The sequence below is a fragment of the Aulostomus chinensis genome, chromosome 11, assembly GCF_037954235.1.
Source record: "Aulostomus chinensis isolate RoL2024-O1b breed Wild chromosome 11, RoL_Achi_v1.0, whole genome shotgun sequence".
Taxonomy (NCBI): domain Eukaryota; kingdom Metazoa; phylum Chordata; class Actinopteri; order Syngnathiformes; family Aulostomidae; genus Aulostomus; species Aulostomus chinensis.
Genome location: NC_141330.1, coordinates 5968935 through 5982753, shown reverse-complemented (window position 1 = coordinate 5982753; position 13819 = coordinate 5968935). Strand labels below are relative to the sequence as shown.

At 41.9% G+C, this 13819-nt stretch overlaps 1 protein-coding gene across 3 annotated transcripts; it reads right to left on the bottom strand.

The window, feature by feature from the left end:
- Nucleotides 1-2913: 2913 nt before the first annotated feature.
- LOC147252997 (uncharacterized) lies at nt 2914-12561 on the bottom strand. Of its 3 annotated transcripts, none has more exons than XM_086217970.1 (6): nt 12335-12561; nt 11873-11932; nt 9220-9585; nt 7702-7941; nt 4707-4806; nt 2914-3355 (listed from the first exon to the last, which is right to left on the bottom strand). In XM_086217970.1, the coding sequence occupies exons 2-6, from the start codon at nt 11922-11924 to the stop codon at nt 3295-3297; spliced, it is 819 nt and encodes a 272-aa protein (XP_086074096.1). In that variant the 5' UTR covers nt 11925-11932; nt 12335-12561; the 3' UTR covers nt 2914-3294. The 3 variants fall into 3 exon arrangements, with proteins under 3 accessions (XP_086074096.1, XP_086074095.1, XP_086074094.1); XM_086217969.1 differs by lacking the exon at nt 2914-3355 and adding an exon at nt 3389-3937 and having other exon boundaries at nt 11873-11929; XM_086217968.1 differs by lacking the exon at nt 2914-3355 and adding an exon at nt 3390-3937.
- Between the last annotated feature and the right edge of the window lie 1258 nt (nt 12562-13819).

Sequence of the window (13819 nt, the reverse complement as noted above, 5' to 3'; positions counted from 1 at the left end):
GGAGGGTGTGATCATAATAAAACATGAAATTAACTTTATCGCCACAGCTCTTAAGGCAGGCCATTAAATCTACCTGTTTTATAGCTAAAGGTAGCGCACCTGAATTTAACTGTGCACACAGATCTTTGACTTTTATGTTCTGCTTTTATAAACAGCGACGCTTTCTTTCTAATGCCGTTTCCTGAAAGACGTTTGTACACGAAGCTTCGACAAACTTCCGAGGAGCCTCTGTGGCTTTTCCTTCTTTGGCCTTTTTACGCAGTATTATAGAGGAAAGCCTTATAGGCAATGGTTTGCTGTCTCTAGGATGGAGTTATGCCGGTACATTCCACTGGCAGTTGTCATAACAACCAAGGTTGCTGCACATATCCTTGTTACGTGAAAAGATATGAAAGTGAAATCCCCAGCCGAGAGATTAAATAGTTATAAAACCTTTCTTCACTGTCGTGGAGGATGAATAATGACCTGAACCGAGGAGATAATGTTCAGATTTGGTACCCAGTATAATCCTTACATGAACCTATCAAACACGAGGTCCAAACACGACAATGTGAACTTGCATCGACCGATCAGGTTTCAATAAAAGCCTCGCTTAAGTCATCTGGCTCTCTTGAATCCTCCTCCATCACCAGTTAACCAGCTCACAAGATTTCCATCACGGCTTTGCGGGTTCAGCATCGCATGATGGATGTTCCTCCGGCGCACCTCCGTCTCCTCTCTGGTCTGATGGGAGGCGCATGAATGGAGGAGGGGAAAGGCTAGAGACGCATTGCAACAGGAGCAGCGCTAATGGGCTTGTGACAGAGGGGATTGTGCACAAATCTGGGCGAGGAAGACGTTTGAGAAATGTTCTGCCCTCCTTTTCATGCATTTACTGTCAAACTGCACTTCAGAGGCATAATGTGCTCACACTCTGGTCTTCCACTTGATGCATGTTTCATATGTTGCCTGAATTTGCAGCTTTGCAGACTCATCTCAGTCCCTTTTTTCCATTTTATAAAGGGTATAGGTGCATTTAGAGGCCAGGCTTCTCCCCCACCTCAGGTTATACGCAATTTTTTTTTTATTCTTCCAGTCTTTCATTATTCTTGTATCAGTTCTAAGGTCTGTTGGTGGGAAGTTTTTTTTTTTTTTTTAAAAAGGATTTCTTATTTTGATATATTTTGAAATAGCATAGGATTTTCAGAACCAATTAATGCGAAGGATTCAGGTTTGTGTCCAAGTTTGCTCTTTCTGCTAGAAACTCTTTACAGCAAAAGAAAGATGGAATGGCTGCAACAAAAGAGAAACAATTAAGTGATGTTTGTCCAAATCCTGGTAGGAAAACCAAGCGTTCAAAGAAAAACAAAACAACCTTAATGTCAGGCACAAAAAAAGAGGAATATTTGTTATTATTTCTTGTTTTATACTCACACAAGTTTAGTCTGATATGAGGAATGATTTAAAAAAATGATTTTCTTTTCAAGATGACTTTTTTTGGCATTTCTTATTTTGATATTGACAAAAGAGATAGGAGGGACAGGAAAGGCTGTGAAGAGCGATAGTGATGGGCGGACCGACTCTTTTCACAACATCGGTTCATCCGATACACAAACGTGTTGAACTTTTTTGAGTTTGGATTCTTTTTCTACAATATGGCACCAGTTTTTCTAATAAAAAATAAAATATGTTTTCAAATACAATCGTGCTGCATCCTCCTGATACGTTGGTGAATTACGTAAGGTCAGTAAAAATACGAATACAGGCATTTGACCGACTACGTTTTTTCATTCTTTGTGATGTTGTGGTTCAAAAGTGTTCAATCCTCGTGCAGTCCTGTTGAGTGCAGCCGGCCTCCATCTTGTATAAATGTAGTCTATCTATTTCAGCTCATTCATTGGCTGCCCTGCTTTAAATGCACACCAGTACCTTTTGACAGGCTGGTTCATAATATGATCCACCCATCCATTTTCTTCTGCTTATCCTGTTAAGGGTCACAGGGGGGTGGAGCCTATCCCAGCGGCTTTCAGGCGAGAGGCAGGGTTCACCCTGGACAGGTCACCAGTTCATGGCAGGGCCAACACATAGAGACAGACAACCATTCACACTCACAGTCACACCTACAGTCAATTTAGAGTATCAATCAGCCTCGTCCCCTCTTGATGTCTTTGGACTGTGGGAGGAAGCCGGAGTACCAGAGAGAACCCACGCAGGAACAGGGAGAACATGGAGACTCCACACAGAAAGATCCCGTGCTGGAGCTGGGACTGGAACCTGGAACCTTCTTGCTGTGAGGCAACAGTGCTGACCACTGCACCATCGCGCCACCATTTTCATAATATGTTGCTAAATAGATTCATTCAAAATGATTTGTTCATTCTCAGTAGAGGCAGAGCAGTAACAAAGGGCCCAGGGTGAATACCCAGGGCACTGAGATAAGGACTCATCCTTGAAACGAGCTCTACCAGGTGGACTACTGGGGCATCTGGATAAAGACATTTTCAAAAATAACCAGACAAAATGAGTCACAACGCTTGAGGGTACGTGATGGGCCAGACTATTTGGTTTAATAACAACCAGGGAGATCAACTTTACATATGTTAGAAGTGGAGATGATATGCCAAAAATCCCACCTCTGAGTCATTTTATTCAGGAGTGATTGAGGAACACACACACACACACACACACACACTGACAGAAGGCTTCTAAACTAAATAAGATTGCAGTTGTTTTGTAGTTGTATCAGCATTTTTTTCTTTTGACAAGCCAATCAATATTTGTAATCAGCCCTTCTACACAGTTGATAAAAGTTCTTCTCCAACCCCTGTGCATCTCTTACAGAAAATAATTGCTTTTCAGAATGTGTTTGGTTGAGAATTCTGCAGAAAGTGGTTTGGTTTTACGCAATGTGCTTCATTTTATATGTGTAACATAATGTCATGGACTAAAGGCGTGTTTCTAAACTTAAATTGAGCCTCAAAACTTTTTTCACTATTGAAGCAGCTTTTGAAGTTCATTTCAACACAAGATGGACAAAGAGACAGATACAAGCTTATAAAATGATTACTTTATTAAATACACAATTTTATGTGCAGCCCAGCTGGAGACAGGGTAAAGAAATTACTGGCTCTCAAAGCTGAATACCCTATTTAAGATATCTATCAATTTGCCAGCAAGCAGTTCAGGCTTCACATTGTCCCAGTACAGTGTAAGGTCACGGCTCACAAGATAGAGAGTTCCTCCCTCATTGGCCGGTACATTTCTTGTTAAACTCACTGAACCCAAGGTGAAAGAGTTTATGTTTGGGGTTTTATTTCAGATGGTGTCATCCAAGTGATCCTGCAGCCTCTCCCCTCTGTTATTATACTGGTGCCTCCTGAAAAGAAACCAGGAGTCAAAGTTTTATTAAACAGCAGAAGCAAATTAAACAGACCATGGACACAGGGCGGCTAAGTTGCTCTGACATCTCGCTCAGGGTGAGAATGCTGGCAGCCTGGTGTGGCTGTGTTTCAGGTTGCTAGTCATATAGACAGTATGACGAATGATTATCATCTAATGACCCCTTGGGGCGGCACGGTGGTGCAGTGGTCAGCACTGTCGCCTCACAGCAAGAAGGTTCCAGGTTTGAGCCCCGGCTCCAGCACGGGATCTTTCAGTGTGGAGTCTGCATGTTCTCCCTGTTCCTGTGTGGGTTCTCTCTGGTACTCCAGCTTCCTCCCACAGTCCAAAGACATCAAGAGGCTGATTGATACTCTAAATTGACTGTAGGTGTGGCTGTGAGTGTGAATGGTTGTCTGTCTATATGTGTTGGCCCTGAGATGGACTGGTGACCTGTCCAGGGTGAACCCCACCTCTTGGCCGAAGGCTGCTGGGATAGGCTCCACCCCCGCCATGACCCTTAACAGGATAAGCAGTAGAAAATGGATGGCTGGATGGATGAATGGACTTCCAGGTTGACCTGGAAATAATCTATAGATAGTAATGATCTGGAAGGACATTGCGCTGTATCTCAAGATTTGATAATCAGTTAGCTACTAATAACTATTAGTATTCCAGCACACCCTAGCTAGGAGTGACAATTGTTTTCTTACATGACACAATAGAAAAATTAGGAAATTAGTTATGTGGAATGTAACAGTGTAATGTTCATACAGATTAAATCCAATGTATGTTCCAGCGATAGCTTGGCAGGAAGTATTTTGTGGCACAAGGAAGCTAGAGAGACCAGAAATACTTGTGTGAGGAGATCTACGAGTGTTGCAAATGAACGTGACTCAGAAATAACGGCTCTAGTACTATAATGTCACATAATGTTAGCATAGCTTGCTTTCTTATTCTAACAAAACAACCAGCAACGTCGGCTGGGAAGAGGGTGAGTGCTAGTGTTGGTCTGATGGATGATCAAATACCTCGGATAATCTGCATTCTACCTTCACATATGGTGCAACTCCCCTTTAGATTTTACTATCCATTTCTTTTTCAGTTACTGAGCAACCAGAAACTGATGAAATGATGTTAATTTGTCAGATTCCGTATGTTTATTTGAGTAGCAGTAGTTAAACATTATCCAGCAGGAACATGGCCACTTTGTGAATATGGTGTAAGGCTTTGTACCCTCATTTTTCTGCCCTCTTAAAGCAGCTGGAGTTTCAATTTTCTCTCAGCATCTAACTTCATTATCTAGCCTGATATGAGATTTGTGTTGTTGTAAAATGTCTATATTGTACCTCCACAGCAGAAAGGCCAGCACTCCTCCAATCAGCAGCAGGATGACCAGACACACCGCCACAACCACCGCCGTCCCTCTGCCCTCTTTTTCACAAGGTGCTGTCAAGCAGGACAAAGACGCCCAACAGGGAGGAGAGAGAACACAAATCTGATCAAATCTGACATGGCTGCCCCAGAAGACCAGAAAGGTCTGCTGCGACAAATCTGCACAGTCACTTAAGTGATTGCACAGCAAGAGCTAACATGGCGGTATCTTAAAATACCCAGACTGTGTTTGGACCATCACGTCTCTTGGCAGATACAGGAATCACATTTGTCTCGGTTGTTTAGCAGCAGCAGCAGCAGCAGCGGCAGCAGTAGTGGTGGTAGTGATTTATCGATCGTATGGTGGAAAATCCAGTATCACTAAAACACCACCAGTGATAAAGTACAGAGAACAAAGTGCAATCAGGACACAGCTCCCATCGACATAAAGCATGATACAACAATCCGATTGCTGAGATTACTTTAAATAAAATGTCAATGTGGGCAGCTGATTCATCCAGTCAGTGAGCTTAGGTAAGGAGGGATAAAGATAACTTTCACCGTGTGGTCCCTCCGCAGGAGGAATTCAGAGCTTTGTGAGGTAAAAGTAGCAATGCCAAAATCTAGAATTAATCCAGTGCAAATAAAACTCCTGTATTAACAGATTTTTACCAGCATAGAATCTGAAGTACTCAATGCAGAATATAGATTTGGGTTGGAGTTCATCTTTAGCTCATCGTGTTTTTTTTTTTACTGGGTATACAGCTGATTGAAGAAGATGGATTATACTTGATGATGCCTCTGAGAGTTTGTGAGAGGACATTGTTGGGCAGTTTTGCTGCAGTTAGCCGTCAGTCGCTATCAACCTTGAGCTAAATATACGTAACTGGCTCTTTCTACATTCTGGAGTCACACAAAGAAGTGATGCGGTGAGTCCTAGATGCCTTTGCGTGTGTAATTGAGAACATTTTGCTACTTGAATACACATTTATCATCTATCCTTTTACCATTCGTTCTTTGACTGGATTATATTGGCTGTTTCTCGATGATAAATCTGATTTTACAAAGTGCCTATTACATAAATATATTGCATTAGATTTTGTGGTTTGCGGTTCAACAGAAATTCCTTTGTGTGGGGTTGTGAGATGATTTCCAAAATTTAAAAAAAAAAAGGAAAAATGATCAAAAAGGCCTTAATTATTTCTAAAGGTAAAAATAGTGCATGAAAAAAAATTTCAGTTGAGCTTTAAATCATTTTGTGTTTGGCTGGATGGAGACTCTGGCCCATCTATTCACCCCTGATCTACAAGATTAAAGTGCAAAATGAAAATATATCAAAAATACTATGGCATTGTGGTACGCAACTGACACATTATCACAGTACAAGCCGATATGGTAAATATACATGATAAATATCAGTGTCAAATCAAATAACGGTGTCATGGCGGTTCATTAAATGGGACAGATCTCAGTTACCACTGCTATTCTGAATACGTCAAATGGGGAAAAACCCACCTGCCAATAGATCACAATGTGTTTAAATATTATTCTAACTAATAAACCGTCACTCAGAGGAATCCATCTTGATTTACCGCCTCACGTTTTGTACGTGGCCAACAAAGCGAAATAGAACTCGTCATTATTTTGACATGTATGATTACATGTATAATTTCCCTTGATAAATGCACTGCCTTCTTTGTGAGCACTAGTATTCCCCCAGAGTACTGAGGACTGCTAGAGGAGCTTTGTGGTCCAACGTCAATCACTTCAAGCTCCATAGCCGTCAAACCAGTGAGCTTGTGGTGGACGAGCAGATAAACAAGACGCCGCCTGTCCTGGTTGTTATTCAGTGAGGAAGTCAGGAGGACGGAGTCTTAAAAGTACAATTACTCCAAAACTAAACTGGACTCTTCATGCCGTTGTTGTTGTTGTTGTTGTTGTTGTTGTTTTTCTAATGAGGAGACTCAGATTCTTTGAGCATCTATCGAACGATAAATAAACACGCTTGTAGACGTTCGCGTGAAATGTCACAAATAGCACGTGAATTCTTGAGAAACGGCCAAAAAAACGTGATTCGTAAACCTTGACCTGTCACCGCCAAAATCTTATCAGCTCGTCCTGGAGTTCAAGTGAACAATTGAAGGGCCTCCTCGAAGGCCTCTCTGAGATATCACATGCACGTGCAGGCAAATGGACAACAAAGGAACACAGGACAACAAGCTACACGGCTAACGTTGGTGCAGAGGCTCAAAAAGGATTTTATAAAGTGTCAACATGACAAATATACAAAGGGATAAAAATGCTTGCATCTTCCATTGCAAAGTCCATTGCCCATTCTCCAACTTGCTTTCTTTGTGTGCCTACTGTGTAGACTCTACACTGTACAGTGACAAATTTAGCTGATCTGTTTTATTGCTTTTCTCTTGTTTTAATTACTTCAGCCACTAGAGGGCACCTGTAACTTGGATTACAGCTGGTAGAATAGGACGCACCGGTGATTGCTGCATTCCCTGGCAAAGAAAGTGAACCAAATCGGTGACATCACTGTCCTCGAACCAAAACTAGAAACACCGCATGGTTATTGTATGTCCCTGCTATGTGTGGATGTCATAGTGACCATGACCTTTGACCCCCAAAATGTTTTCAGTTCAACCTCGAGTCCCGGGTAAAGTTTGTACTATATTTGAGGAATTTTCTTCAAAGTGTTTCAGAGATATCCCTCTAACGAGAATGCAGCTGTCATGGGCACTGAGGGAACAACCATGGAGTGGAAGGAACTAAAACACTGAGAGGAACTGCAAAGTCAGGCTCAGTTGAACATTATTGGTGAGTTTGTCACTGCAAATGAGCCCCAATAGGAATATTAGTAAGTGCAGCAGGAAGGTTAAAATAACGGTAAATGTACTATATTACTGCTTATGGACCACTCTCTTCACCCAGAGACTACAGTACTTAGTCAAGTTCACTAACCTGCGGAGTACGTGGCAGAACTGTATCCCAGCTTGTTGCTAACCGTGCAGGTGAAATGGCCACAGATGGGCGCCATGGTCACATACAATGTCATTCCATCTTTGGAGACTTGTCCAACAGTCTTACTGATTGCACTTCTCTCGTGGAGCCAGCTGAAGTGGGGGTCAGTCCCCCAGGCCTCGCCACAAACCAGCAAGGAGTGAGACACATTGATGCTGAGTGACACGTGGTTAACTGCCTCTGGAGAGACAGATGGACAGAGTGAAGGACACCGTGAGAAACGAGGCGATGGAGGTAAAAACTTAAAAGTTGAACAGAAACTAGACGAGATGATGGTGAGGTGTGAAGTGCCCAGCCAGGGGCATTTATCCGTCATAAAATAAGAATAATGGCGCGCGGCTGTCCAAGAGGGTCTAAGACAGAGAATCATGAGGGACATTTAATGCTGTCGGGAGAAACCAGCTCAGTTTCAGTGACAATAATGAGGCCGGAGAGTAAGGCATAATGTCTGAGAATGCGATGATGGAAAACCCAGGAAGCTAGGGGAGCAGAGTTGAGTGGATCTGATGAATTGATGCTGTTATAGCAGACGGATGACAGTAAAAGCAAAAAGCTTTGACGGAGAACTAGAAAGCTGTGACAAGACCGGAGTCATCTAGAAGCCCAGAGACAAAAGGAAGACCCAGAGAGGAGAACCTGTAGGCAAATTTAATTTCAAGGATTCATTATTGAAGGAGATATCATAAAGAAACAATGCCTGCTGGTGTGAAATTAAAGCACATTCATTATACTATCAGTAACTGTTAGAATGAACAGCAGAAAGGAACGGTAATGAGTACTGAAATAGTTCTATATTATAACTCAGAGGACATTTCTACATAAACTGCCTGTGTGAGAACTCTTGCAGGAAAATAATATTAACATTTTGTTACCCTGCCAGCTCTGCAGCCTCAACATCCGCTGACCTTTCTACTGCAGGAATTCTTCCTTGCTCATAAATCCAGCGTAGGACAGAATCATTTTTAGGGATGGCTGTAATGCCATGATGACCTCTGCCAAGGAGGTCATGTATTCTCACTGTTAGCAGGATTGCACAAAAAATATGAGGCTGAATTTAACCAAACTAGGAGTGCAGTACGAGCCCAGGAAAAACACAACAACCTTTGGTTTGGTTAGGATCTGAAAGAACTGAGAACTCTATCTACAGTACATATGGAGGAAACTTGAAAGACATGATACATCCGGCCTACAACTGCTTTTGGTGTTGGGGCATAAGAATGAAATACATTCAGCATGAAATACTTGTACTGCCTCACATATTAGAAGGGCTGGGTACCAAACTTTGGTACTTTCAGGGCAACATATTAGCAAGTATTGTCACCGAGCTGAAAACTGAAACCAAACGCAGTTTCTTTCAGGAGCTGGTGTCGGCAAAGGTAATGTATGGAGACATAAACAAAACAGACAGAACAAAAACAGGATCAGTTGATAATGCGACTATCCTGAACATGCTCCTACCATATTCCCTGACTATACAGTAGGCAGTGCGGGAGGCTCCTGTTTTATCCGTCACAGTCACAGCATACACGCCGCTGTCTGCTCTGCTGTATCCATTAATCTGAAGTGTCGTCTCCTTCTGCTCCACGCTCACATGGACATTTGGCCTTGTACCGGCACACTTCGGAACTCTGCCAGGGCACGTGGCCAGTGTCACTTTCCCAGGTGTAATTCCAGTCTCGCGCTCTCGTTCCCAGGTTATCATAGAGACCTCTTCCGAGGGTCCGTGCTCAATCCCGGCTCGGAGAACCAGATTAAAGCCGGGGATTACATGCACAGGCTCCTCATTGAAGATGCGCACTGACATGCAGTGGAAGCCGCAGGGTACTGGGGACAGAGATGGCAGGTTTATCAGTGTTTGCTGCTGCGATGCCTCACACAAGCTACATCTCTAGTCTGCTGGCCAGGATGACACATTCATCAGTTTTCACTTTCTGGCTTTTGGAAGCTTTTCATTATTTAGGCAAAATGGGAGACTAATAAAATAAGCAGTGGGATAATACGTCATCTCTGTCCTCTGCATGCACTTTCTGAATATATATGCATGTATCGTGTCTAACAATGTCAACAGATGATCATGGCAGTCATGCCTAATATGATATCCATCAAATCACATCAATAAAAGCCGAGTTAAACCTGCCTTAAAAAGTTAAACGATGTGCTTGTCTGCACTCTGCTGGGGTTTTATTGGAAAAAGACAGAGGACATGTAAATATTGCAAGTGTGGTCATGATGCAAAAGGCAGGTCTGCTGTTAGCTTTCTTTGTGTCCTCAGAGAAATAAATATTCATCCGTCTTACCCTGCATACAAGAGGGGCATACACCCTTCAGATCAATCTAATTTCATCATTTTCAATAAATAAATAATAATAAATATTCAATAGATTTAAAAACTATTGTTGGTTTACATGAAAATTCAAAGCTGAACCTGACACCAATCAATTATCAGTCTGGAGAGATGTTTGAGTTTCAGGTTGTGTGTGTGTGTGTGTGTGTGTTTTTTTTTTTTTTAACATCATGACATTTAGGAGATGTTGTGATTTAGTCTCAATATCTCAAGATGGCCTTAGGGTGACACGTTCGGATGATGTCGAATACATTCCAGCCCCGTCGACATCACATGTACATTACCCATTAGCTGTCCTGACAGCGGGTCCCATGTACTGCACTGTCATGAATGGTCTAACACACAAATTTGTTCTCGCACTCAATAGGACTTTTCCCCACTCTAAATTTAGTCATAAACAGGAAGCAAAGCTCAGTTCTACTTGTAACTTCTCGCTCAACACATACTTTTCACCTTTCGTTACTGGCAATCACACAGGTTCACAAGAACTTCAGCATCACAAGATAAGGCTGCACGATCAATTGAAACACAATTGCATTCACTGTTTGTCTTACTGCGATTTTCATATCGAGGGAAGGTGCAAAATGTGTTAGAGACTATTTTTTTGTGCCAAAATACCACTTAAAATTAAATATTGCAGTGCTGCAGAGACGTCCTGCCCGCACACCATCCTCTACACCACTGGTTCTCAAATGGGGGTATGTGTACCCCCGGGGGGGGGGGGGGGTACGTGGAGGTACTCCAGGGGGTACGTGAAGCTTTACAAAAATATATATATTTTTAAAAAAGCAGTAATCCTAATAATAAGTCTTGAGAAATAATTATATTAGAAAAGTTTGATAAAATACAAATGTATATTCATACATTTGTATTTTACATTCAGTATTCAATTTTAATATCCTTAAAAAAACGGACTCTCCCAAAACCAAGTTAGTTTGACCCATTGATCCAGAATCACTCGTCAATAACCTGCCGTTGCCATGACGACGCACTGTAACGATGGAGATGTGGCTTAGAGCGCAGCAGCAATGCGGCTGAAAATACGGAGAAACTCGTGAAAAAGAAGGCGAAACCAGAGCTGACGAAGTACTGGAAGTAGGCACCCAAGGAACTGTGTTTTTTTTTTGCGGGGAGCAATTAGCCAACGCTAGCAAATCATTGCTATTAGTTGTTTAACTTTAATAAATCAGACACTGATGGCACAGCACTGTACCTCTTTATTTTCTACCAAAAATGTTTTGCGCGTGTCAGGAGGTACTTGACAAAAAATATTTTAAGGGGGGTTCATCACTGAAAAAAGTTTGAGAACCACTGCTCTACACGTCCCCACACAAATCACATCAACTGGATATTTTAAAAAAATAAAATAAAATCACGCAGCCTTGTTACAAGCAGTACTCAGTAGATGTCAGGATCAAGTAGTTATAAAAAGCCATCAGGCATGGCTACCTGCAAGACTAAATTGAGAGTTAAAAATCTTGTAGAACAAACTCGTGCATAAGAACATTTCATGAATGCAGCACAAGATATTTACATCTAGATGGTGTTTTCTTGGGATGAGCTGTTTCTAAGATGTTGGATTTAGGTTACTTAATAATACACTTGACCAACAAAATACTAAAACCAGCTGTATTCTGCCTCAAATACAGTATATGTTTATTTTTAGTCACATGACGCCTAAAGATGCTGGTGGCCATCTGGGAAATGTTGTTTTCTTGTTCTTACAAGCAGGCTTTTAACCAGAACTCATTGTGACTTTGGCCTTACACAAGAGGAGCAGCGGGGCAACTCTCCAGCACAGGAAATACTGTAGATCCATATCACCTGCTGATGTAGACAGAGAACAGAAAGAGGAATTTGTCCATGACCTCAACAGCACCATTACACCGTTTCCTCTACGCTCATGCAGCAGGGGTGCCACTATAGTGAGAATAATAACACCACCTCCAGAGGAAATTTGAAATTAAAACAATCAAACCAGCATGTCCCTCCTAATTAAAAAAACGTCATCCAAATGTTTAGGGTATTTGTTTTTTTTCCTCGATTTAATTGTGAAGAACAACAATATTGCAGGCTGCCAAGCTAAAATGAACCCCTCAAGCACAGCTGCTATAACAAATAGAAGGCAAACACAACCTGCATGCATTAAAAATAGTCTGAAATTCCCTTTCCTGTTAAAATCCGACCCCCCCACCTCCTCACTTCCCTCCCAGAGTGGGATTCACCTACCTTCCCAAGGTCAAGACGAGCTGTGTGACGAGCTCTGCCACTCTACGTTCACTTTCCCAAAGGTTAAGGTGCAGCGTTATTCACTCTGCAAGCTGATTTATGGCCCAAAATAAAACAATATCTTCAAACTACCTGGCACTGCATTGCAAGACAAGATCTGGTCTCAGATCTGCGGTCCCTGCAGCAGCTCACCAGCGTGGAGCAAGCAGAATGTGGCAAGACTTTCTCCGCTCTCTGGCCTTTTTCCTCTGCTCGTCATGTAGGCGTCACCTTTTTTCCAAGGCGTCCACTTTCCTCCTACCCAACTCCCCCACTTCCCTGTACAGTATAGGCTTCCTTGAATAACTTTCCATTGTTAAGTCTTTACTCCTGACCCCCGCCCTCCTCTGACCTGTGTCCAAACACATAATCCAACCACAATACATGTACGCTCGATTTGGATTTTCACACCACTGTTATTGCACTGTTTGTAAATCAAGATAAAACAGAGTCTTTTGAAGGGAAGCCATTGACAATGTAGGGACACTGTCATGTAAAATAGCTTTTGTACTGCAGCTTTCTTAGCCAGCGCTAACATTGTTATTTCTTTGCATTGTAAAAAGGAGTAATACGTGAAGTTAGGGGACTATTTGTTCCCATTCCCCTGGGAATATTGTGAAGAGAACCCTCAAGTTCACAGCCTCTCAGCGAAATAAATTGAACTCATTTGCGGGCCTTTTTAACATCTAATCTAAATTTAAACTTCACTTGGTTGCAAGAACTTTAATTTCAAAACTGCTGTCAGCTGAACAATAGCGACCGATTGTATCATGTTCTATGAAATTAGATTAGATTGTTTTGTCAGCACCACACCTCTTTTTTCACTATCGAGCAGAGAAGTATAATGACATCACTTATTCGGGGATTAGTTCCGCAGCCTCTCACTAAAGGGAATGCATCCCGGGGCAGAAAATATAATGAGGGACTACAAACTGATTATGAATCTGTTCATATTTTCAAAGTATTTATGAACAATCACATCTGTGAATCCCCCCGGGGTTTCTGTCTACAGAAGAGTGCTATTAGCCAGAATTAACCAGTGGGTGGCACTAATACATCAGCTGAAAGGAACACGGCACCCTAAATTCAACCCCTGTTTTCTCAGCAGGCATCATCATGTTTCTGGTTCCACATGCAAAACATATTTATTTTTGTTCACTTTAATCCGTATCTTTGTAGAAATGAATAAATTAAACGTGTTAATTTGTTATCGCCTCAGATTTCCCCTCCAGTTTCTTAACCAGATCACTGCTGCTGCGTAATACTGTTACCGTGGCAAATGGGAATGAATCATGAATGTCAAAGAGGAAATAAACCCCAATTTGGAGAAAATGATATCTGACAAGTGATATATCGAGGTTCATTTTTGTACACACAAAAATAAACAGAGAAACCCATGTTACAATTCCGTCGGCATAGCAACACGTAACCGAATCAAAGACAAGC